The sequence below is a fragment of the Odocoileus virginianus genome, chromosome 8 (assembly GCF_023699985.2).
Source record: "Odocoileus virginianus isolate 20LAN1187 ecotype Illinois chromosome 8, Ovbor_1.2, whole genome shotgun sequence".
Lineage (NCBI taxonomy): Eukaryota > Metazoa > Chordata > Mammalia > Artiodactyla > Cervidae > Odocoileus > Odocoileus virginianus.
In genome coordinates this window covers 38,671,937-38,699,514 of record NC_069681.1, presented here as the reverse complement: position 1 = coordinate 38,699,514, position 27,578 = coordinate 38,671,937, and the positions used below count along the sequence as shown (strand labels likewise).

Genomic DNA, 27,578 nt, shown 5'->3' with positions numbered 1-27,578 from the left:
AGAAGTAAATATATAGGAAGAAACCTACCTAAGGAGACAAAAGACCTGTACACAGAAAATTATAAGACACTGATGAAAGAAATCAAAGATGACATAAACAGATGGAGAGATATTCCATGTACCTGGGTAGGAAGAACCAATGTTGTGAAAATTACTATACTACCAAATGCAATATACAGATTCAATGTGATTCCTATCAAATTACCAATGGCATTTTTCACAAAACTAGAACAGAAAATTTCACAATTCATTTAGAAACACAGAAGACCCCAAATAGCCAAATCAGTCTTGAGAAAGATGAATGGAACTGGAGCAATCCACCTTCTTGACTTCAGATTGTACTACAAAGCTACAGTCATTGAGACAGTATGGAACTGGCACAAAAACAGAAATATAGGCAAATGGAACAATATTGAAAGCCCAGAAATAAACCCATGCACTTATGGGTACCTTATTTTTGACAAAGGAGAAAGATTATACAACGGGGAAAAGACAGCCTCTTCAATAAGTGGTGCTGGGAAAACCGGACAGCTACATGTACAAGAATGAAATTAGAATACGCCCTAACACAATACACAAAAATAAATTCAAAATGGATTAAAGACATAAATATAAGATCAGATACTATAAAACTCTTAGAGGAAAACATGTGCAGAGCACTCGATGACATAAATCAAAGCAAGATCCTGCATGATCCACCTCCTAGAATAATGGAAATTAAAAGAAAGCAAACAAATGGTACCCAATTAAGCTTAAAAGCTTTTGCACAACAAAGGAAACTGTAAACACGGTGAAAAGACAACCCTCAGAATGGTGAAAAATAATAGCAAATGAAACAACTGACAAAGGATTAATTTCCAAAATATACAAGCACCTCATGCAACTCAATACCAGAAAAAAAAAACAAACAAAAAAACACACAACCCAGTCAAAAAGTGGGGAAAAGATCTAAACAGACATTTCTCTAAAGAAGACTAGAGATGACTAACAACCACATGAAAAGATGCTCAATATTGCTCATTATTAGAGAGATGAAAATGAAAACCATGATGAGATATAACCTCACACCAGTCAGAATCAATTCAGTCAGTTCAGTCGCTCAGTCGTGTCGGACTCTTTGCGACCCCATGAACCGCAGCACGCCAGGCCTCCCCGTCCATCACAAACTCCTGGAGTCCACCCAAACCCATGTCCATTGAGTCAGTGATGCCATCCAACCATCTCATCCTCTGTTGTCCCCTTCTCCTGCCTTCAATCTTTCCCAGAATCAGGGCCTTTTCAAATGAGTCAGCTCTTTGCATCAGGTGGCCAAAGTATTGGAGTTTTAGCTTCAACATCAGTCCTTCCAATGAACACCCAGGACTGATCTCCTTTAGGATGGACTGGTTGGATCTCCTTGCAGTCCAAGGGACTCTCAAGAGTCTTCTCCAACACCACAGTTCAAAAGCATCAATTGTTCGGTGCTCAGCTTTCTTCACAGTCCAACTCTCACATCCATACATGACCACTGGAAAGACCATAGCTTGACTAGACAGACGTTTGTTGACAAAGTAAAGTCTCTGATTTTTAATATGCTGTCTAGGTTGATCATAACTGCTTCCAAGGAACAAGAGTCTTTTAATTTCATGGCTGCAATCACCATCTGCAGTGATTATGGAGCCCAGAAAAATAAAGTCTGACACTATTTCCGTGTTCCCATTTATTTGCCATGAAGTGATGGGACCAGATATCATGATCTTAGTTTTCTGAATGTTGAGCTTTAAGCCAACTTTTCCACTCTCCTCTTTCACTTTCATCAAGAGGCTCTTTAGTTCTTCTTCACTTTCTGCCTTAAGGGTGGTGTCATCTGCATATCTGAGGTCATTGATATTTCTCTGGGCAGTCTTGATTCCAGCTTGTGCTTCCTCCAGCCCAGCGTTTCTCATGATGTTCTCGCATATATAAGGTAAATAAGCAGGTGACAATATACACCCTTGACGTACTCCTTTTCCTATTTGGAACCAGTCTGTTGTTCCATGTCCAGTTTTAACTGTTGCTTCCTGACCTGCATACAGGTTTCTCAAGAGTCAGGTCAGGTGGTCTGGTATTCCAATCTCTTTCAGAAATTTCACAGTTTATTGTGATCCACACAGTCAAAGCCTTTGGCATACTCAATAAAACAGAAATAAATATTTTTCTGGAACTCTCTTGCTTTTTTGATGATTCAGCAGATGTTGGCAATTTGATCTGTGGTTCCTCTGTCTTTTCTAAAACCAGCTTGAACATCTGGAAGTTCACAGTTCATGTATTGCTGAAGCCTGGCTTGGAGAATTTTAAGCATCACTTTACTAGTGTATGAGATGAGTGCAATTGTGTGGTAGTTTGAGCATTCTTTGGGATTGCCCTTCTTTGGGATTGGAGTGAAAACTGACCTTTTCCAGTCCTGTGGCCACTGCTGAGTTTTCCAAATTTGCTGACATATTGAGTGCAGCACTTTCACAGCATCATCTTTCAGGATTTGAAATAGCTCAACTGGAATTCCATCATCTCCACTAGCTTTGTTCATAGTGATGCTTCCTAAGGCCCACTTGACTTCACATTCCAGGATGTCTGGCTCTAGGTGAGTGATCATACCATTGTGATTATCTGGGTCGTGAAGATCTTTTTTTTGTACAGTTCTTCTGTGTATTCTTGCTACCTCTTCTTAATATCTTCTGCTTCTGTTAGGCCACTACCATTTCTGTCCTTTATTGAACCCATCTTTGCATGAAATGTCCCCTTTGTATCTCTAATTTTCTTTAAGAGATCTCTAGTCTTTCCCATTCTATTGTTTTCCTGTATTTCTTTGCATTGATCGTGGAGGAAGGCTTTCTTATCTCTCCTTGCTATTCTTTGGAATTCTGCATTCAGATGACCAGTCAGAATGGTCATTATCAAAAAGTCTACAAACAATAAATGCTGGGTAGGGTCTGGAGAAAAGGGAACCCTCTTGCATTGTTGGTGGGAATGTCAATTGGTACAGTCACTATGGAAGATCCTATGGAGATTCCTTAGAAAACTCGGAATAAAACCACCATAAGACCCAGCAATCTTTGGTGTTGCGTTTCTTAGGCATTGGAATGAAAACTGACCTTTTCCAGTCCCTGTGGCCACTGCTGAGTTTTCCGAATTTGCTGGCATATTGAATGCAACACTTTCACAGCATCATCATTTAGGATTTAAAATAGTTCAACTGGAATTCCATCATCTCCACTAGCTTTGTTTGTAGTGATGCTTCCTAAGGCCCACTTGACTTCACATTCCAGGGTGTCTGGCTCTAGTTGAATGATCACACCATTGTGATAGTCTGGGTCATGAAGATCTTTTTTGTACAGTTCTTTTGTGAACTTCCAGATGTTCAAGCTGGATTTAGAAAAGGCAGAGAAACCAGAGATCAAATTGCCAACATCTTCTGGATCAGCAAAAAAAGCAAGGGAGTTCCAGAAAAACATCTATTTCTGCTTTATTGACTATGCCAAAGCCTTTGACTGTGAGGATCACAATAAACTGTGGAAAATTCTGAAAGAGATGGGAATACCAGACCACCTGACCTGTCTCTTCAGAAACCTGTATGCAAAAAAAGAAAAGAAAAGAAAAAGAAACCTGTATGCAGGTCAGGAAGCAACAGTTAGAACTGGACATGGAATAACAGACTGCTTCCAAATAAGAAAAGGAGTACGTCAAAGCTGTATATTGTCACCCTGCTTATTTAACTTATATATGGTGTACATCTTGAGGAATGCTGGGCTGGAGGAAGCACAAGCTGGAATCAAGATTGCCGAGAGAAATATCAATGACCTCAGATATGCAGATGACACCTTGAAAATGAAAGAGGAGAGTGAAAAAGTTGACTTAAAACTCAACATTCAGATAATAATGATCATGGCATCTGGTCCCATCACTTCATGGAAAATAGATGGAGAAAAAGTGGAAACAATGAGACTTTATTTGGGGGGGCTCCAAAATCACTGCATATGGTGACTGCACCCATGAAATTAAAAGACACATACTTCTTGGGAGGAAATTTATGACCAACCTAGACAGCATATTAAAAAGCAGAGACGTTACTTTGTCAACATAGGTCCATCTAGTCCAGTCTATGGTTTTTCTGGTAGTCATGTATGGATGTGAGAATTGGACTATAAGGAAAGCTGAGCACTGAATAGTTGATGCTTTTGAACTATGGTGTTGGAGAAGACTCTTGGGAGTTCCTTGGACTGCAAAGAGATCCAACCAGTCCAGCCTAAAGGAAATCAGTCCTGAATATTCATTGGAAGGACTGATGCTAAAGCTGAAACTCCAGTACTTTGGTCCCCTGTTGCCAAGAACTGGCTCATTTGAAAAGACTCTGATCCCAGGAAAGATTGAAGGTGGGAGGAGAAGGGGACTGCAGAGGATGAGATGGTTGGATGGCATCATCGACTCAATGGGCAAGAGTTTGAGCAAACTCCTGGAGTTGGTAATGGACAGGGAGGCCTGGTGATGCAGTCCATAGGTTTGCAAAGAGTCGGAGACGACTGAGCGACTGAACTGAACTGAACTGATGACCCAGCAATCCCATTCCTAGGCATATACCTTGAGGAAACTAAAATTGAAAAAGACACATGTACCACAATGTTCGTTGCAGCACTATTTACAATAGCTAGAACATGGAAACAATGTAGATGTCCATCAAAAGAAGAATGGATAAGGAAGTTGTGATACATATAAACAATGGAATAGAACTCAGCCATAAAAAGGAACACATCTGAGGCAGTTCTAATGAGGTGGATAAACCTAGAGCCTATTATACAAATGAAGTAAGTCAGAAAGAGAAAGATAAATATCATATACTAATGCATATATATAGAATCTAGAAAAATCTTACCAAGGAATTTATTTGCAGGGCAGCAATGGAGAAACAAACATAGAGAACAAACTTACGGATATGAGGAGAGGGGAGAAGAGGGTGAGATGTTTGGAGAGAGTAATAGGGAAACTTGCATTACCATATGTAAAAGAGATAGCCAACAGGAGTTTGCTGTTATGTCTCAGGGAACTCAAACAGGAGCTCTGTATCAACCTCGAGGGGTGGGATGGAGAGGGAGATGTGAGGGAGGTTCAAGAGGGAGGAAACATATGTATACCTATGACTAATTCATGTTGAGGTTTGACAGAAAACAACAAAACTCCTTCAATTAAAAAATAAACAATTTTTTAAAAAAAATTATAAAAAAAACCTTTGTAGCCCAATTTGTTCAATTTTTGAAGTGTTGATTGTGTGATGTGCTGCTGGGTATTTTCCCGAAGAATTGGGCCCTTTCTGTTGATCAATCCTGGCTGCGGGCATTGCAGTTTTTGATTCATATCATCCGTTTGCTGAGCATACTTCTCAGATGTAATGGTTATGCTGGGATTAAAAAACCTATAATGCATCAGATGGGCAGCAGACCACAAAACAGTGACCATGACCGTTTTTTGTGTAAGTTTCGCTTTGGGACGTGCTTTGGAGCGTCTTCTCAGTCCAACCACTGAACTGGTCATTGCTGGTTGTCATATAAAATCCAGTTTTGTCTCATGTCACAGTCCAAGAAATGGTTCATTGTTGTTGCATAGAATAAGAGAAGATGACACTTTAAAACATTTTTTTTGATATTCAGGCAGCTCATGAGACACCCACTTATTGAGCCTTTTCACCTTTCAAATGCTAAATGACTGTAGGATGTTGGTGTTGATTTGGGGGGCAACTTCTCGTGTAATTTTAAGAGGATCAGCTTCCATGGTGCTCTTTGTTGGTCATTGTCAACTTCCGATGGCTGGCCATTGTGCTCATCTTCAAGGCTCTCATCTCCTTTGCAAAACTACTTGAACCACCACTGCACTGTACATTCATTAGCAATTCCTGGGTCACATGCCTTGTTGATGTTGTGAGTTGTCTCCACCGCCTTATGACCCATTTTGAACTTGAATAAGAAAATCGCTCGAATTTGCTTTTTTACTAACGTTATTTCCATAGTCCAAAATACATACAAAATAAGCAGCAAGTAATAATTCATTAGCAAAAAACATAAAGCAATATATGAACATTATTATGATGTATAACATAGCCACATTCATATATTCCCATATCAAATGCCAAATTTCAACAATGCAAAATCGCAATTACTTTTGCAGCAACCTAATATTTCTTGACATTCTTTGAGCAGGCACCATGTTGATGACCTATTCTAACAGCAAAGATGAAGAAACTGTGGAGCTCCCAGACTTCTACAGCTCCCTCTCCTGTTCTTAGGTTCTTGTAAGTCAAATTAGTTTGTGTAGATGCAGGAAGTCCAGGCTGGACCACCTTCTTTAATGACTCCTTTGTGTACACAAGAAAATATACCTGGACCTTCCAGGTACTGTGTAAGGGGATGGGGCAAAACTGGTTCAATGGAGAGGGTGTTCAGCAGAACCCAGAGATGACCACTGGGCTGAAATTGATCCTTGTGTACACGACAACCAGTGTATATTTTCTTGGACCTTTTGGAGAGACTCTCCTTTTTTTTTTTGAATAGGCTGCTTGGGTATAAATCCCACTTTTCATGAGGACAGCGGTTCCTTTATTGTTCTCCTCACCCCTCCACATTCCACTGGACTCAGAACCTGTCCTTGGTCCTCCACTCCCAGCTTCTGACTCTCTGCAGGGCTTTAAACCAATAGTCAGTTCTTATCAAAACAGTTAGATTCTAGGACTATCAGTGAAGCTAACCACAGACACATCTAAAGAAGCTCACAACATCAAAGATTTCACAGAACTCATCTGCTCTTACTTACCCTCAAGGTCAGGTGTGACATGGCCTGATATGTGGTCTGTTATTGCTGGTGTCTAAGACCACTTGTGTGGTAAGAAAAAAAAATGGGGCTTAAAAAGACACATGCTACCTCACAGGTGAACCTCAAAAACCTTAGGCTGAACAAAAGAAGCCAGACTCAGAGACAACATAAAACATGATCATTGTGAATTTGGATTTGATGAGAAGTTCAGTAACATCTTTCATGGTATTCTGTCTCACGAACAAAATAGAAAAATGTGGACCAAAGCAGTTAAGAGGACCCTTATTGGTTCTCAGATACCATGGACTTCAAGGAGGCTACCTTCCTCCCCTCTCTTCCTCCACTCTTTATACTACCTCCCTCCTCTCGTTAACACTTGATTTCCCTTCTCTCTTTCCCCCAGTCTTTCTCTTGCTCTCCCCACGACTTTAACTTTTCATACAAGTAAAGATAGTCATTGTAGAAAAACACCACAGAAAATTTAAATTGTACATATATATTGCAGGCTTATTTCAGACTTGTTCAGGTTGTTTTCTGCTTCTGACTCTCCAAATATGCCACATTGTACATCTCATGCACTTTTTAACTCCTGGGATGCATTCCTAGAAATGGAATTTCTAGGTGAGAAGGGATGTAGTTTTAGAGTTGTTCATATGTATTACTCAATTGTTCCCTTAAATTTACCTGTGTTGTAGATGGGAGTGATGTGGATTTTCATTATACCCATATCCAAAATATGATCTGGCCTCCAGAATTTACCATGTTTGTCAGCTTTGTGACTGATTATGCAGGATGAGGGAGGTGGTAATTTTACTCCTGGGCACAAGACATTAACTAGGACTGGCCATCTGAGTCTGGTCAAGAGGCAGCAGCCGGGATAGGACCATGCCTTATTAGAGATCATTGAGGCACCAAGGAGTAGTGGCTGGAAAGGACATGATTCACTTCTTTCAAGTATTTGAAAGACTGTAATATTGACAGAAATTAGATTCAGTTTGTGTGCTTATAAGGAGAGAATAAGCATCAGAGTTTGGATCTTCCAGGAAGACAAGATTCAGTTTAATGTGAGAAAGTCCTAACAGAATAGTCTGAAAATGGATTGGGTTCCCCTTGTTTACTGTGAATCCTTTTTCCTTCTGTATTCCTGGAGATATTCCAGTAGGGGCCTTGTGTCCTGTGTCATTCAGATGAAGAGTCATAGCATGTGTGTGAAGGGAGTTTATCATAAGGCTTTCACGTGGAGACCTTTGAGAGAACTTTAATACTGCAAGGCCATGAAATTGGAATTACAGCTCTGATTACAACAGTCTATCTCAAAGCCAGAGAAAATAAATATTTTGAAAAGCTATCTGTTCTCTCTTTCTCTTTTTATCTTCTTAAAAAAATTTTTTTTAATTGGAGGCTAATTACAATATTGTGGGGGTTTTTGTCATTCATTCACACAAATCAGCCATGCGTGTACGTGTTTTCCCCATCCTGATCCACCCTCCCACCTCCTTCCCCATCCCATCCCTCACGGTCATCCCAGTGCACCAGCCCTGAGCACCCTGCCTCATGCATGGAACCTGGATTGGCAATCTGTTTCACATATGATAATATACAGGTTTCAATGCTATTCTCTCAAATCATCCCACCCTCGCCTTCTCCCACAGAGTCCAAAAGTCTGTTCTTTACATCCGTGTCTCTGCTGTCTCACATATAGGGTCATCGTTACTATCTTTCTAAATTCCATATGTTTGCATTAATATACTGTATTGGTGTTTTTCTTTCTGGCTTACATTGCTCTCTATAATAGGCTCCAGTTTCATCCACCTCATTAGAACTGATTCAAATGCATTCTTTTTAATAGCTGAGAAATATTCCATTGTGTATATATACCACAGCTTTCTTATCCATTCGCCTGCCAATGGACATCTAGGTTGCTTCCTTGTTCTGGCTATTGGAAACAGTGCTGCAATGAATACTGGGGTACACGTGTCTCTTTCAATTCTTGTTTCCTCAGTGTGTATGCACAGCAGTGGGATTGCTGGGTCATATCGCAGTTCTATTTCCAGTTTCTAAGGGAAATCTCCATAGTGTTATCCATAGTGGTTGTACTAGTTTGCATTCCCACCCACAGTGTAAGAGGGTTCCTTTTTCTCTACACTCTCAGCAGCATTTATTGTTTGTAGACTTTTTGAAAGCAGTCATTCTGACTGGCATGGAGTGGTACATCATTGTGGTTTTGATTTGCATTTCTCTGATAATGAGTGATGTTGAGCATCTTTTCATTTGTTTGTGAGCCATCTGTATGTCTTTTTTGGAGAAATGCCTGTTTAGTTCTTTGGCCTACTTTTTGATTGGGTCATTTATTTTCCTGGAATTGAGCTGCAGGAGTTGTGTGTGTGTGTGTGTGTGTGTGTGTGTGTGTGTGTGTGTATAGTTGTTGTTATTTTTTGTTATATTTTCATTTATTTTTATTAGTTGAAAGCTAATTACTTTACAATATTGTAGTGGTTTTTGCCATACATTAACATGAATCAGCCATGGATTTACATATGTTCCCCATCCCGATCCCCCCTCCCGCCTCCCTCCCCATCCCATCCCTCTGGGTTATCCCAGTGCACCAGCCCCGAGCACTTGTCTCATGCATCCAACCTGGACTGGCGATCTGTTTCACACTTGATAATATACATGTTTTGATGCTGTTCTCTCAGCATCCCACCCTTGCCTTCTCCCATAGAGTCCAAAAGTCTGTTCTATACATCTGTGTCTCTTTTTCTGTCTTGCAGATAGGGTTATTGTTACCATCTTTCTAAATTCCATATATATGTGTTAGTATACTGTATTGGTCTTTATCTTTCTAGCTTACTTCACTCTAAATAATGGGCTCCAGTTTTATCCATCTCATTATAACTGATTCAAATGTATTCTTTTTAATGATTGAATAATATTCCATTGTGTATATGTACCACAGCTTCCTCATCCATTCATCTGCTGATGGGCATCTAGTTTGCTTCCATGTCCTGGCTATTATAAACAGTGCTGCGATGAACATCGGGGTGCACTTGTCTCTTTCAGATCTGGTTTCTTGGTGTGCATGCCCAGGAGTGGGATTGCTGGGTCATATAGCAGTTCTATTTCCAGTTTTTAAAGAAATCTCCACACTGTTCTCCATAGTGGCTGTACTAGTTTGCATTCCCACCAACAGTGTAAGAGGGTTCCCTTTCCTCCACACCTCTCCAGCGTTTATTGCTTGTAGACTTTTGGATAGCAGCCATTCTGACTGGCATATAATGGTACCTCATTGAGGTTTTGATTTGTATTTCTCTGATAATGAGTGATGTTGAGCATCTTTTCATGTGTTTGTTAGCCATGTGTATGTCTTCTTTGGAGAAATTTCTGTTTAGTTCTTTGGCCCATTTTTTGATTGGGTCATTTATTTTTCTGCAATTGAGCTGCAGGAATTGCTTGTATATTTTTGAGATGACTCCTTTGTTTCTTCATTTTTGATTATTTTCTCCCATTCTGAAGGCTCTCTTTTCACCTTGCTTATAGTTTCCTTTGTTGTGCAAAAGCTTTTAAATTTAATTAGGTCCCAGTTGTTTATTTTTGCTTTTATTTCCATTACTCTAGGAGGTGGGTCATAGAGGATCCTGCTATGATTTACATCAGAGAGTGCTTTGCCTATGATTTCCTCAAGGAGTTTTGTAGTTTCTGGTCTTACATTTAGATCTTTAATCCATTTTGAGTTTATTTTTGTGTATGGTGTTAGAAAGTGTTCTAGTTTTATTCTTTTACAAGTGGTTGACCACTTTTCACGGCACAACTTGTTGAAGAGATTGTCTTTTCTCTATTGTATATTCTTGCCTCCTTTGTCAAAGATAAGGTGTCCATAGGTGTGTGGATTTACCTCTGGACTTTCTATTTTGTTCCATTGATCTATGTTTCTGTCTTTGTGCCAGTACGACACTGTCTTGATGACTGTTGCTTTGTAGTATAGACTGAAGTCAGGCAGGTTGATTCCTCCAGTTCCATTCTTCTTTCTCAAGATTGCTTTGGCTATTTGAGTTTTTTTTTTTTTTTTTTTTTGTATTTCCATACAAATTGTGAAATTATTTGTTCTAGTTCTGTGAAAAATACCATTGGTAGCTTGATAGGGACTGCATTGAATCTATAGACTGCTTTGGGTAGTATACTCATTTTCACTATATTGAGTCTTCCAATCCATGAACATGGTATATTTCTCCATCTGTTTGTGTCCTCTTTGATTTCTTTCATCAGTGTTTTATAGTTTTCTATGTATAGGTCTTTTGTTTCTTTAGGTAGATATACTCGTAAGTATTTTATTCTCTTCATTGCCGTGGTAAATGGAGTTGTTTCCTTAATTTCTCTTTCTGTTTTCTCGTTGTTAGTGTAAAGGAATGAAAGGGATTTCTGTGTGTTGATTTTATATCCTGCAACTTTACTATATTCATTGACTAGCTCTAGTAATTTTCTGGTGGTGTCTTTAGGGTTTTCTATGTAGAGGATCATGTCATCTGCAAACAGTGAGAATTGTATTTCTTCTTTTCCAATCTGGATTCCTTTTCTTTCTTTTTCTTCTCTGATTGCTGTGGCTAAAACTTCCAAAACTATATGAATAGCAGTGGAGAGAGTGGGCATCCTTGTCTTCTTCCTGACTTCAGGGGAAATGCTTTTAATTTTTCACCATTTAAGACAATGTTTGCTGTGGGTTTATCACTGTCTGTTTGCTAATGTTTCTTAGTGCAAGAAGTAACTGTTAAACTTGCTGACCACACATTTTCTGCACTCAGCTCATTGGTGATAAGAGTTTAGTTTTTTTATGGTATTTGATATTTAGTTCAGTTTTTGTAGTTGCTTTGTGGAGAGATGGGTTTTTCTCATTGATTTTGTTTTTCTTGTATTCTACAAACTTTGCTAATCCTCAGTCTCTCAGACCTTAAGTAACCCACATTTGGTGAAAGGTAAAGGGGTGGTTTTCATGTACTGTTCATCTCTGGGTAGGCTTTTCATCTTTAAAACAATTCCATCATTGCTTTAAACGCTTTTTAAGTTGAATTGTATTTACAGTGTTTCCAAATTCTGCCTATGTTAAATAGTTGTACTCTTCCACTGATGAAACCACAGGCATGTAAACTGTATCTTTAACATTTTTGACATGAGTTTTTCTTATTTTGGTATTATTACTTTGAGAAGTTAAAAAATGGCCATGCAGCGCTTCCCTGGTGGTCTAATGGTTAAGAATCCACCTGACAATGCAGGGATAACTGGTTTGATTCCTGGTCTGGGAAGATTCTACATGCCATAGGGCAGCTAAGTCCATTCACCACAACTCCTGAATCCTGTGTGCCTAAAGCCCACGCTCAGCAACAATAGAAACCACCATGCTGCTAGTAGAGAAAACCCATGTGCAGCAATGGAGATCCAGCACAGCCAAATATTAAATAAATAAATAAATCTTAAAAAAAAAAAAAGACTATGTAGGTCACAAAATTCTCTAGAATATCTGAAAAATAACCCATTTGATTTTAATGTTCCTAAAGCAGAACTGATTTAATAACCTAACCTCTTGCCCCTCAAAATGTGGTCTGGGAAACAGTAGAAAGGGTGTCATGTGGAAGCTTGGAGGAAATGCAGACTCTCTAGCTCCCCCAGCACTCCTGAATCAGAATCTGGATTTTACCAAGGGACCCTCCTGTAGCACCTGGTGGGCTTTTCCAGGTGACGTGATGCTGCAGAACCTGGGGGTCAAAGTCATCATCTCACCTTGGTTGTTGAGCAGCTGGTAACTTAACTGGCATAGTGATTGCACCTGCAAGAGCCTATTTAATCCTGAGACTCACCCTCTAAAGCAGGCATTCTTACAATATCAGAAGAGTTGTCACCAGATCTGCCAAAGTTGTCACTAAAAGACAGTTTCTGCAGCTGTATTTCCTAAGTCTGAGAAGGGAAAATTGAGGCCCAGTCTGTAATGCTGGCCTGGCCAAGGGTGAAAGCCTCCAATGACTCCAGTTCCTGGTGTGGGCACACCCTGTGCTTCTGGTGAGCCAGACAACCTGTGGACAACAGAAGAGCCTCACATCCCAGCAGCAGTGGAAACTCAGCCCCCAACCACTGCTCATTCACCGGCCAGTTGTGGGTTGATGTGAAGGGCCTTGGGAGAAAGTAATTTGTGACTGAGGTCAGGAAGAGCAGATGGAGATCCCACATCTCACCTGCAGGCTGGTTTCCTGAAGCTTCAATTACAAATGAAGCTCAGAGGGGTAGATAAACACATTTCCCAGGGTAGATAAATACATTTCCTTGGATATACCAAAATTGATTGTGTGTGTATATGTATTTGTGTAGCTACAGGGTTGTTTAAATTAAATCATTAAAAGCAGTAGATATTAGAAATTCTCATCTTCTAATTCTGCAGCATTTAGGATATACTGTTTTAGTGGATTTTGAGAAGGCAAAATCAATGATAAGAAGCACTTGGAATGAAGCCGTAGATGGGATGGATCTAAAAGGAGGGAACATTCTAAAATCCATTAATCCTTCCACAAGATTCCCCGCTCTCTCCCCTGCCATTCTTTTAAAAACCAAGGGCTAATTTCAATCCCACTCACTTCTATTTGGTGGTATTTTGGTTTCTTTTTAGGTATTATCCTATTTTCTCCTTCTTTACCACTGACATCAGCTTATTTCATATGATTCTGAAATATATTAAATAAATATGTATTTAAAATATTATTTTATTTGATCATAAATTGTTTGTCTTAAAGGGCCTGATCTGGGTAAAAGACTAATTTCTCATATCTTGTTCTTACAGGAAGAATTTTAAATCGTTTCTCCAAAGACATTGGGCAAATGGATGACTCGCTGCCTTCATCATTTCAAAAGTTCATCCAGGTAATGTATCACTCCTGTCAGAGTTCTCACAGGGAAGAACAGAGAGCCTGTTTCTCAAGGCCTTTTCACAGGGGTTGAGGGTGGGCCTTTTAGCCTGGTGATGTGTCCTTTAATCTTAAATAAATGCCATGTTTGTGAGAGAAAGGTGCAGCTGTGATTGGGAGGCTGAGTTAACATGAGTAACTCCTGGGACAGGAGTGGCTACTCTGTCATGTCAGGGTTGGTCTGAAGCAGCAACATGCTGGGTAAGTGGTTCTCCCTCTGCCTTCCAGGTGTCTGGTGTGGATTTCCTTTACTGTAAGCATATTTCATAATAGAAACAAGCACCTCTCATGAAAAGCTAGCCAAGATGAACTAAATTATGCATTATATTACCATAAAGGACAAATATTTACTGCATCTTTTTTTCTGATAAAGGTTGTTAAAAAGAAAAGATTGATAATAATAAAGTGAAGTCGCTCAGTCATGGCCAGCTCTTTGCGACCACATGGACTGTAGCCCTACCAGGCTCCTCCACCCATGGGATTTTCCAGGCAAGAATACTGGAGTGGGTTCCCATTTCCTTCTCCAGGAGATCTTCCTGACCCAGGGATTGAACCCGGGTCTCCTGCATTGTAGGCAGACGCTTTACCATCTGAGCCACAGGGAAGTCAAAAGATTGATCATAATAAGGTGACCAATAATACTTAAACAAAAACAATCATTGTTGTTCACTCGCTGAGTTGTGTCTGACTCTTTGTAACCCCATGGACTGCCGCACACCAGGCTTCCTTGTCCTTCACTATCTCCCATAGTTTGCTCAAGCTCATGTCCATTGAGTTGGTGATGCCTTCCAACCATCTCATCCTCTGTCACCCCCTTCTCCTCCTGCCTTCAATCTTTCCCAACATCAGGATTTTTCCCAATGAGTTGGCTCTTTGCATTAGGTGCCTCAAGTTTTTGAGCTTCAGCTTTAGCATCAGTCCTTCCAATGAATATTCAGAGTTGATTTCCTTTAAGATTGACTAATTTGATCCCCTTGCAGTTCAAGGGACTCTCAAGAGCCTTCTCCAATGCTGCAATTCAAAGGCATCAATTCGTCAGTGCTCAGGCTGCTTTATGGTCCGAATCTCACATCCATACATGACTACTGGGAAAACCATAGATTTTACTATATAGATCTTTGTCGGCAAAGTGATGTCTTTGCTTTTTAATGTGCTGTCTAGGTTAGTCATAGCTTTTCTTCCAAGGAGCAAACGTCTTCTAATTTCATGGCTGCGGTCACTGTCTGCCGTGATTTTGGAGCCCCCCAAAATTAAAGTCTTGTTACTGCTTCCTCTTTTCCCCCTTCTATTTGCCACAAAGTGTTAGGACTGGATGCCATGGTTGTTTTTTGAATATTGAGTTTCAACACATATTTTCCACTCTCCTCTTTCACACTCATCAAGAGGCTCTTTAGTTTCTTTTCTCTTTATGCCATTAGGGTGGTATCATCTGCATATCTGAGGTTGTTGATATTTCTCCTGCAATCTTGATTCCAGCTTGCATAGAGTCTTACCCTCCCTATTAATATTCAAGGATGTTAACACTAAACTCCATCTCAGCACAATATCAGTCTAATGGAATTTCTCCTCTAGGTGTAGTTATCATATTCTGTACACTAAATAATTATTCTGAATTGTGAAAAATCACCATGTACTCTCAAGTGAAAGATCCATCCAAAAAATTACTTATATTTATTCATGTGGATTCATGATTTCTGATAGAATTCCCAACTGGTAGGCTCCCAATGGGAAATAAGCATATCAAAATATCCCCTTATTTCCTGGAGCATCAGGACTTGGGTCACTTCTTCTGTGTCAACATGTTTCTTGTACACACATCATTGTCTTTGTGCCATGGTGAGATAGAAGTACAGAAGCACTGGCCATGGTAATATGGGCCATCAGATGGGCCTGAAATCCAATCAGATGGGGAGAATTGTGTGTGTAGCTAGGATTAGGCTCCTTGAAATTCATGAGAATGTGGAAGAAAGAAATGAGATTGGCTTCAAGGAAGGGATCTCTGTTGCACACAGAAATCTGTTGTTTCCTTCTTCAGAGTATTAACTTTTTGCTTGGATACTATATTTGTCTCCTACAGCTTCTGTTAACAGTTTGAGACAGCTGGCAATAGAAGATCCATAAATGTATATGCATAAATAAATTTAAACTCATGCATTGTATATATGGTAATATAATATAATAGGTAATATCCACTATGAAAGTGAACGTTTCTCAGTTGTGTCCAATTCTCTGTGACCCCGTGGACTATACAGTTCATGGAATTCTTCAGGCTAGAATAGTGGAGTGGGTAGCCTTTCCCTTCTCCAGAGAATCTTCCCAACCCAAGGACCGAACCCAGGTCTCCCGCATTGCAGACAGATTCTTTAACAGCTGAACTACAAGGAAAGTCCAATATCCACTATAAGGCTGGTTAGGGTATGACCTGTAAATAGAAATAAAACTCTTATTAAAATTCTATTTGAATTGCTTCAGAATTAAGGAGCATGAAATCTGAAGGACCTAATTTTGGAGCTTTTGAGAACAACAGTTACAGGTATTTAATGGGAACTCAAGGAAAAAGTATTGGCACAGTTCAAGTGGAGCCCTTCATTTTGATCTTACCTCTTCTTCCTAGGTTATCTGCCATGCTGGGTTGATTATAAAAGGTCCTCACCTGGGGAAAGCCAGGCTATTGAAACTGGTGAATATTATCCAATAAAATAATGTGAGTCTACTAAAAAACTGTAATTTGGATTTCTTATAATTGACATTTCAGATCTTTTTTTACTGACAACTACTGATGGCAAACGTAGTGACTTGACTTAAGATCACACACAGAAGGAAGGACCCCTCCCCATGAGAAAAGGGTATAGCAAGGTGGGATGCATTAGTTAATCCTATGGCTGTAAGAAATTGTTCAACTGAAAATATAATAGAAAGGAGGTTAGACAGGCCTATATTTCTCCATTTATGATTGAATTTTGTTCCTTCAGATTCCATGCTTTTCACTCTGAGTTTTATATTGATACCACAGCAGATGGGGAGAAACAGGAAAAGCACATGTCTCCATCCAAATAATGCAGTTTGATTCACAAGAGTTCCTGGGCACAGTCACAGTTCTGGACATTTCCTTCTCCTTTCAGGCTCCCCTGCATACAACTGTGTCTCTGAGATTCCCAGAGTACAGATTCTTCCTGTCTTTCTTAATGACATGCAGTACCTTCCTGGGAAAACTTAGGACAACCACTTACCCTCCTAACTTACCATTTTCTTACCTATAAATGGAAATGAAAGTTCTTGCTTTTCTCATTCACAAATGGTTGTGAAGATCATCTGAGAAAACTTATATGGAAGAGCTGTGAAATGATAATCCAAGTCTCTGATATAGGCACTACTCTGCTAATGCATCTGCCAGACATGCTGGGAACAGTTGCCCTGGGCAACAAAATGTGGAGGCCCTGGGTTGGTGAACATGGGGTGCTTGTTCTAAGAGGACACAGAACACCTGGTGCTAACTTGGACAAGCCATTTGACCTTCCCAGCACAGCTCCCTTTTGGTCAAAATTTCCAGGAATTGTGATTGCTACCCCAGATTATTCATGTCATTCTCTGTTTCTCTAGCCTGTGAAATTCAGTTGTCAATCTCTTCTTCAAAGTTTCAATAAAAGATTCACATGTTCTTCCCTGTGTTTCCCCAGTGCCTTGTGCAGATCACCATGGAATTGTATCCATCTGAGATCATAAACTCTGGAGGCGTTGGCCCAAACTCTGTGAATCTGCATGTCCTCAACTTTCAACCCCCTTTCATAGCAGGCTAGATACTAATATAGATACTACCCATAGATACTAAGTGCTGGTTGCATTCCTATCACCTGAAACTTTTCACCAGGGTATCATACTTTTTCTGATAAATATGGGTATCTATATCAGCATCAATCAATGATTTGGGCTTCTATTCTACCTGCTGTGTTTTTAGACCAAGATCATTTCCCAAGATAAAATCACCTCATGGAATGATGTGATATTTAAGTGAATGATTATGGAACTCTTACCACAGTGCTGTGCATAGAGTAAACACCTGGTAAATGGCACCCCCTGTTGTTATAATCACTACTCCTTAAAATAGTCATTTTTATCATAATGATAAAAAATTTAATGTATATCCAGAGGATAAAATTAAAAAAAAAAAAAACCTCTTCGTGCTTTATAAGTTGTTTGTTTATTATCAAACTTCTTCCCCAGATTTCTAGGAAATGCCAAAAATTGGTTTTATCACATTTCTCTTCTTTTGTCTGTTTTTTTTATTGGGCATGCTGATGAACTCTGAAATTCCTTAAATAAGGTATTTAGAAGAAAAATTTAAGATAAATTAGTAGGCTCAAATAAGTAAAAATAATTTTCCTGGACAATAAATAGTTGGTGGTATGTTGGGAAAAAGCTTAAGTATGTCCTAATGGCTCATGATGTAGACTCTCTGGCTCCATGGCTCAGGCTTTGCAGTTTCCATCAATCTCCTTTTCCTTTCCCTGTGCCTCAGTGTTTCCATCTGTAAAATGAGATACTACTATTACTTGATTGGGCTATTGTGAGGAGTAACAAACTAATACATGTCAAGTATTAAATGTGTAGCCCTGTACAGAGTCAACACTCAGTAAATGTTAACTATGGACAGAAAACCAGGAAAGAAAAATTTCCACTTCCAAAGGTCACATTTGCATCTTTTCCTTCTTTACTGGACACTAACTTTGTAATTAACCACTTCTTTGTCCTTACCTGTGTAACTGAGGCTTCTGGTTTCCTCATCTGTGATGCCTGCTCATTCATCTCTAGTAATACCTACTGACTCATGATAGTTTAGGGTTCAAGTCCTAGTCTTTCTAAACCTCAAATATTCTCTCATCTATTAAAATAAGTAATTCCTACCTTATAGGCTACTAAGTGTATTAAAAGAGCTAATACCTAGAAGGTTCTTGAGGTTTTTGGCACACAGTAATCACGTAATAGAGCTTCCCAGGTGGCTAGTGGTAAAGAATTCACCTGGCAATGTAGGAGATGCAGAAGGCATGGATTTGATTCTTGGGTTGGGAAGATCCTTTAGAGGAGGAAATGGAAACCCACTCCAGTATTCTTGCCTGGAAAATTCCGTGGACAGAGGTGCCTGGAGGGCTGCGGTCCATACAATTGCAAAGAGTCAGACACGACTAAGCGACTGAGCACACACACATAATCTTGCAATAAATATCATTAGAACCACCTATTATTTTATTTGTTTGGGTGGCAAAACTTTCTCTACTATTTCAATACATCTTTTAGGAAAAGAAGTTTAATCCTAACAAAATAGTCTATTAAAGTTTATTTTTGAAAAGAATCCTTGATAAGGAGGCCCCTTTATCTATTTTTCACTCTTCCAGACATTTCTACAAGTGATTGGTATGGTGGGTGTGGTAGTGGTGGTGATTCCTTGGATTGCTATACCTGTGATTCCCCTTGGCATCATTTTCTTTTTTCTTCGGCGGTATTTCTTAGAGACATCACGAGATGTGAAACGCCTGGAATCTTCAAGTGAGTACTGGGACTCTCAGGCTGGGATGGCAATGCAGGTTGGCTGCATTTATACCATAATTAACCACATCCCTGAAATCCTGCAGAATATATCTTTTGGAATTTCTCCCTAAGTCAGCATTAGGTAATTGTATATTATGGGCCCTGTGAGTCAGTGTGACCCTTAAGCCAAGTTGAGCTAGTGGCAGATCAGCTGCAGCTTTGCGTTTTAGCACAAGGACAAATGTGGACAGGGGCCATTTCTGTCTTGTTCATGACATACTTCCTAACACAGAAGAGCCACCCAGTAAACAGTTTTCCAGAAAATAATATGTTCCTTCATGTTGGTACTATTGTAGAAGGAAAATAGGGAATTTCTCTTCCCTTGAAGTTACTAGAAATGACAAGGAAAGGAAAATATTAAGAAAAGGAAAGGAAGCATCAGGAAATGTACTCATATGTCAGAGGTGATATTTTTAGAAAATACATTCTTTCACATACTCCTAAGATGGTAAGTAAGTTGTAGTTGTTAAATGTATTGAAAAGATAAGCCCTGTTATTTCCAGGTTTGCTCTTTATCATCACCAGTATTTGAGATTATGTCACACTGTGGTCACCCCTCCCCAAGACTGTTCATATAAATGATGCTGGAAATAATACCCTCAGGAGGACCCAGGAGGAGGATATGTTTAGTAGACTTTTAGCTTATCACCCCATTCAGCTTCCTGGTTTTAGAATAATGGGGTTTTGAGGTCCTTTAATGGACCGGAACTTGGTGGTCCAGAGTCAATGATAAGAAAGTGAAAGAAGGAAAGAGGCTAGCATTCCCTGGGTTATGCAGCCGGCCTTTGCACTCCAGGGAATCAGCCAAAAATAGAGAGAGAGAGAGAGAGAGAGAGAGAGAGAGAGAGAGAGAGAGAGACATGGGGACCCAAGCTCTGATGAAAAAAGAGTGCTTTATTGAATTTTGTAAGAGTATATATACTGTAATACAAGGTAGTTTCTTCAAATAAAGATCAAGAGACCAGACTTTACAAGTTACCAAGGAAGCAGGAAGCAATAGAGGCTATAAGGCCAAAAGGCGATCCATATCAAAAGAGGGTTGTAAATAATCTCTTTCACCAAATGGAAAAGCTAATGAAGGAAATCCTATGCAAGCATCCCATCTCTTTGATCTGTCCTGGGAGAGGCTTGCCTGCTCTTTTCACCCAACAAGGACTGATAAGGAACAGAGGGCTTAAGAGAGATAGGAAACAGCACACAGGAATCCTACTGTTAAACACTCCCTGACAATGGGGAACATTATTTTATGATTAATCATTCTATTCTTCAGGTAATCACAGAGGATGAAATAATTCAGAACTTATCATCAATGCACAGACATATTTCATCAATATTAAAACAAAAAATTATAATGAAAGTAGAATTATTAAATATTTTTAAAGGAGGTATAAGGACAGAAAATAAAGGAAGATGTTTGTGTCAGAAACCTTAACTATGGATAGTTAATGCAAGTTAATACCAACTTAACTTTCTAGAAACCAAGCCAAGAAGAGAAACATATTGAGTCTCTTTATTCTCTGTATCTACTAAGTGGAAAAATCTAAGTTAATCAAGACAAAGGAGTTTTTGGTGGTGAAATGTGTGTTTCATTTTTAATGATAAACTCTCGAGAGGCATTCATCCTATGTATTTGCATAAGGTACAGTTGGTGTCATAAATGCTATAGAAAAAAATTTTCAGTCGAGAGAACCAGCTAAACTCCCATGAGGTCTGGGTTTTGTGAGGTGTTTGATTGGATTATGGAGCAGTAGAGTTCAGACATGTGTGATATTTTGCTGATGTGATTTGGTAGGTTGGTAGGACCTGGGAAAACAGAATAGGAGTGATGAGCTCCATACAGTTTTTTGTGTAGACAAGGCTTCAATCATTTTTTTTTTTCTTTTTTCAACGTGCTGGACCTCAGTTTCGATGAGGAGACGGTAGTGAGGGCTTCAATCATTTTATGATTTGAAGTCAGTCATGAAATTGAGTCATTCAACAGTCTTGTTCAAAGCAGGTTGTTCCATTCAAAGAAGGATTGTTCCAGAAGGAATGTTTTTCAGAGATTTATGCCTGGAGCATGGGCCACTTCCCATTCACATGGAAGTGGAGAGAAGGGCACCTCTTGAGGCCTTTTTCAAAAAGCAGTACAGGATTTCACCTGGAGAGGCTGAGAACTTTTTGGCCCCATCCCTGTGGAGTATTTGGATTTTTTGAAACCTAGTAGGCTGCAACAATGTTAGACAGTCAATTCAATCATCCAGATACCCCTCTTCCACACCCCAGGTAACCAAGTGAGATGGCCTATTGATTAGAACTGTTTATGTTCTCTCTCCAGGTTGTGGGTCTGTGCCATAAATAATGATACCACATTTTTCTCTATAGAGTAACTAATAGTATATCTTAAGATCACTGCTGGAGCCACCAGCAAAAAGACATCTGATTGCTATAACCAGAAGGCATAAACCTACTTCATTCCTGTGCCCTGAAAAACTGCTAAAATCCTGAGGTTTATATTCAGATCCAACTGCCTACCTTTCTGGAGCATTATGTTGACTTTTGTCCTCTTAGTGACAAATGTGCAGCTGATCATAATAATTTTTCACTATTATACAACTGAGCATAACCTAAATGCAAAACCAGGATGGCATTTGGTTGCATTTCTCTAGCCAAACCTATTCATTTGGCAGTGCCGGAATTATGAATCTGTATCAAATCCTATCTGTAAGGATTCTGTGATCGACTAGCAGTGTCTGCCAGGGACATAGCTGAGCGAGGGTTAGCACATGTGCCACATATATTCAGATCATGGATCCTCAAGTCTGCTGTTTTAAGGCATTCTCATGCTGGATTCCCTGGGACTTTATTCAACCTAAGGTGCTAAGTATGATGTATGGTAATGGCTAAGGCTGTTGGATGTTAGCGAAGTAAGATTTGAGGGTTTTCTGAAGGTAAACAAAGTCTGGAGATAAGTGCGTTTAGTCATGCACGGACATCCTTAAACCTGATTATTCTTCCCCTGAGACACTGCTGTTGTGATTAAAAGCACAGCCTTGGAAATAAGACAGAATTGGGTCTGACACTCAGCTCTACCACTTAGGTAAGTTAATTTACTTAATCTTGGGCAGGAAGTACTCTTTATTCCTCAGTTTGATTTTCCCTCTGACACAGGTATACTAATACTGCCCTCTGGGGCTCTCAGGATTTCTTGAATTGAAGCTTGTAAAATACTTGCTGTGCTGTGCTTAGTTGCTCAGTCATATATATTGACTCTTTGTGACCCTGTGAACTGTAGCCACCAGGCTCCTCTGTCCATGGGGATTCCAGGCAAGAATACTGGAGTGGGTTGCCATGCCCTCCTCCAGGGGATTTTCCCAACCCGGGGGCTGAACCAAGGTTTCCTGCCTTGCAGGTGGATTCTTTACCATCTGAGCCACCAGGGAAGCCCATGAATATTGGAGTGAGTAGCCTATCCCTTCTGGAGGGGATCTTCACAACCCAAGAATTAAACCACAGTCTCTTTCATTGCAGGCAGATTCTTTATCAGCTGAGCTACCAGGAAAGCCCCAAAGTAGTTGCTGGTGACTACCAAAGGCACCAGAACTTTGAACATAAGGGTATTTAAAATTTTTTATTTATTTGTTTTTGGCTGTGCTAAGTCTTCATTGCTATGCCAGCTTTTCTCTAGTTGTGGTATGTGGGCTTCTCACTGTGATGGCTTCTGTTTTTGAGGGGCCACAGGCTCATTGGGGCTTGGGCTTCCAGCTTGTGAGCTCAGTAATTGTGGCTCTCAGGCTCTAGAGCACAGTCTCAATAATAATTGTGCATGGGTTTAGTTGCTCTTTGGCATATGGAATCTTCCAAGATCAGGGATTGAGCCCTTGTCTCTTGCACTGGCAGCAGATTCTCATCCACAGAGCCACCAGGGAAGTCCAAATGTGAAGGAATTAAGAACATAGTAACAACTGGCAGTTCTCACATAGGTGAATGATAAGCTGCAGCAAGGCTGTCACCCTGGGGTCTTTTCATGTGGTTCCCTGCACCACCCCCCACCCCAGGGAAGATCTGCAGTCCAGGTGGAATGTGTCCCCAAGTATCCTCAGGGTTGTGGAAACACAGCCGTATGTCTTGTAAACTGTAGGGTTACATGTGTCTATGACTTCTGACTGATGTCATGGCTGTTATATAGTGTGCTTCAGGATTGTGAGCTCTGTCTTTGTGGGGAAGGGGTGTTATGTTGGGCAAGGTAAGACCAGAGCCTTGACATCCCCTCTCCTTATGTACTAGTTAATTTTCTTTGCAGACCCTCCAGTTCCCTCATTCTGGCATCCTGCTCACCCCTAGTGGGGTTTGAAAGAAATGATATATTTCCACAGGTCAGCATTCCCTCTGGCCCACTGTAACTCTTGGGCATGAGGTGAAGTAGATGATGGGGTGTTTGGTTCCCTGGTGTTCAAGGCTGAGATGACACCTGGTTTCTAAAGTTGACTTCATCCTCCATCCCTGCTGGAGAGAATCAGCTGCACTTTGATCTCCTGGTGAGGGAAGCAGGTGAGGGAGGCCATACTGAAGAGTTCATTCCAGGAGTCTCCCTGGGGGAACAGGCACATCTACTTCCTATTCAGAAGCCTTGTCTGTGATGAATAGTGTTGACATCACATTTGCTCTGGAAATCACAGCCTGGTTCTAGTGAGTTTTCTTTGTTCTCTGGAGCTGGACTCTTGACATCCTCCAGACAGTGTGATGGGCCTGGAATTCACCTGTGTCATTGCTGTGAGCCCCCTGCTTCCAGAATAGTTGAGTTCTGGGGTCTGGTTGGGACACCTGCTGGGAATGCAGAAAAGGCCTGAAGAGAGTTCCTAGCCTTTGTTATTTGGAGCAAGAGCTGAGTCTTAAAAGTGCTGTTAAAAGTTCACATTGCTATTTTAAAAGTTAAAGCTAAAATAAATACTATTAAATGTTTCTCAATAGAATAAGGGCTTCCCAGGTGGTGCTAGTGGTAAAGAACTCACCTACCAATGCAGGAGACTAAAGAGATGCTGAGTTGATCCTTGGGTTGGGAAGATCCCCAGGAGGAGGGCACGGCAATCCATTCCAATATTCTTGCCTGGAGAATCCCATGGACAGAGAAGCCTGGTGAACTATGCTCTATAGGATTGCAGAGTCAGACATGATTGAAGTAACTTGGCATGCAATAGAATGAAGAGAGAGAACAGTGTGGATGCTAAAGTAAGACCACAGACATGTCCTTGGAAGGTCAAAAACACCACTGAACCACTTTAGGCTCTTTGCCTGAATTAGATACAAAGGGAAATGCTATATCATGTCCTGTTTCAAAGAAGGTTTTTTCCTTACAGCAATATTACAGCTGAGGGTTCCTAACAATTAGGGTTCCTGATCAGATGTCCCAAGTAGAAAGAACCGCAGGGCTGAGTGGATGGTCAGCTAGGACCCAGCCCAGGCTGTCCTCCCCCAGCCCAGGGCTTCCCACCCTCCCTGAGCTCCAGTGTCTCAGAGGAGGAAGCCTGCTCCTTTCTTTCTTATAAGATAGATCCAGGGATATGAAGCACAAGAGGAGTTCTGTGTTTTTGCCCATTTATACCCTGCCTCCCTACAGCCCCTCCACCCCTGTGGAGCCTGTCGATAATGACTGAACTGTCACCCAGACAGGCATTTGGATGCCAGGCTAAGAAGCAAAAACCTGAAAATAATTTGGAGTTTCCTCCCTTTGATTCTTTCCCCATCATTTTATATAATTTCTGAGGCTTCCTGCAAGATATGTGACCTTGCTACTGCTAAGTCACTTCAGTCGTGTCTGACTCTGTGCGACCCCATAGATAGCAGCCCACCAGGCTCCCCCGTCCCTGGGATTCTCCAGGCAAGGACACTGGAATGGGTTGCCATTTCCTTCTCCAATGCATGAAAGTGAAAGTGAAGTTGCTCAGTCATGTCTGACTCTTCATGACCGCATGGACTGCAACCTACCAGGTTCCTCCGTCCATGGGATTTTCCAGGCAAGAGTACTGGAGTGGGGTGCCATTGCCTTCTCTGATAAGTGACCTTAACTTCCCCTAAATGCCCAGATTTTACTAACAGGTCTTTTCTAGGAGATGTACAAGTAACAGAGTGATGTCAGTATTTCCTGCTGATATAGCACAAGTTATCACTCACCCCAGACAGAGGTCACAGGCTCACTATCTGCCTCTGACAGCAGCAGGTTACAGCCTCATTCATGGTGGAAATGAGAACTGTAAGGGTCCTCCCTGCCTGGCAGCCTGCAGCCCACCTATTCCCTGATGGGCAGGTGCCTAACCCTGGTGCTTGTGGTGAATGTCCTCTTAGAGAAGATGGCAGGGAATGAATGGTCAGTGAAGGGACACCAGACTCCAAACCCACATGAAGTCACTCAAAGAGAATGATCACTAAGGGCACAGTTAGGTTTTAGAAGGTGATGTGAGTGTCTCATGCCACAGTGACCTCCAAATGCCGGAAAAAGCATTGAGCAGGTAGTTTAAAAACCTGGATTAGATTCCCAGACAAGAAGTCAAGACCATTCAGAGAAACCTGGCTCAGCAAGTCCTGTGGGCACAGGGGCGGTGCAGTACCAGGTGTTCTGTGACCCACGCAGAGACTCCTGGCGCAGGTGCAGGGAGAATCCCAGGATGGAGGAGACGGCAGACTGTCTGCTCCTCTTACTCATCTTGCCCCTGTCCTATGTCTGGCTCTGGTTCAGCATAGGGGATGTACTGACTCTATCCTGGCTCTTAGGTTACTCATCTAAGTTGGAGACAGCACACAGATAGCTCACCAAAATTCAGTGTGGTAAGAACTCTCAAAGAAAATTAAATTAAAAAATGCTATTGAATTGGGACTACCCTGCTCGTCCAGTGGTTAAGAATCTGCCTTCCAATGCAGGGGACTTAGGCTTGACCCCTGATTGGTGAACTAGGATCCTACATGTCACAGGGCAACTAATCCTGTGTGCCACAACTAGAGAGCCCATGTGCTGCGACTACTGAGCCCATGAGCTCTAGAGCCTGTGATATAAAATAATGGAAACCCATGCACTGCAACTAAAGAAAGCTTGCATGCTGCAATGAAGAACCTGTGTGCCACAATGAAGACCCATTGCAGTCAAAGAAAATGCTATTGAATCAAAAGTTTGTGAACAGTTTCCATCCAGAGATATCAAGGAAGAATTTGGAGAGAGGCCATGTTTGAGGATTGTGATGAACCAGCTAGTAAAGAGTTTCAGTATCTAAATCTAGGTCAGATTTGAATTTGGTTAAAGATAGATTCAGGCTTCCCTGGTGGCTCAGCAGTAAAGAATCAGCCTGCAATGCAGGAGCCACAGGAGACACGGGTTCAATTCCTGGGTTGGGAAGACCCCCTGGAAAAGGGTATGTCAACCCACTCCAGTATTCTTGCCTGGAGAATCCCATGTACAGAGGAGCCTGGTGGGCGAGTCCATAGGGTCATGAAGAATCAGACACAATTGAAAAGACTTAACGTGCACGCACAAAGATAGATTAAAAGAGAATCTTTCATTTCTAGGTCGTTAAGGTGAAGCTTGATATGAGCAGGAGTTTGAGCAGCACATGGAGAATTCTCTCCAGAAAGGGCGTCATCCCTTCTCCCCCAGGCAGCCCAACTAGGAATTCCAGTGTGCTGTTTGGCAGAACGTGCAAACACAGCACACGGGAGGCAAGGGGTTTCTTTGCATCCAGCCTCCCTGACTTTCTCTGTCGTGTGTCTGTCTCTGCTTCCCCAGCACAGAGCCCAGTGTTTTCCCACTTAGTATCTTCTCTCCAAGGACTCTGGACCATCCGGGCGTACAAAGCTGAGCAGAGGTTTCAGGAACTGTTCGACTCACACCAAGACTTGCACTCAGGTCTGTGAGTTTCTGGAGATGATTTTAAAGGATGGGATGTGCTGTCGTCTGAGGCCTGACCTCCCTCTCAGGTTTTCTTGCTGGCCCGCACCTCTCTCTGTGCTGCCCCATATCCCCACTCTGCACACCTGCCTCCCCCACCCCGTCCTCTCAGCACCCCGTCTGTGCTCCCCTCTTCCCTCTTCTCCCCAGACCGACTTCCATTGTCCTTCCATCACAGTGTCCTGTGGCTTTCTGTCCCTTTAGGACAGGAGTCAGTATACTTTTTTTTTCAAACAACAGATAGTAAATATTTTAGACTTTGTGTGCCATTCTATCTCTGTTGTAACTTATCAACTTTGCTGTTGTAGCACAAAAACAGGCAAAGATAA

General features: G+C 41.1%; 1 protein-coding gene across 1 annotated transcript in view; it reads left to right on the top strand.

Annotated features, from left to right (window-relative positions):
• LOC110149702 (ATP-binding cassette sub-family C member 4-like) overlaps positions 1-27,578 on the top strand; it is a 326,525-nt gene that overhangs the window by 238,844 nt on the left and 60,103 nt on the right. The window contains 3 exon segments of the mRNA XM_070471511.1: positions 13,631-13,710; positions 19,145-19,295; positions 27,088-27,207. Coding sequence (XP_070327612.1) covers positions 13,631-13,710; positions 19,145-19,295; positions 27,088-27,207 — 351 coding nt within the window.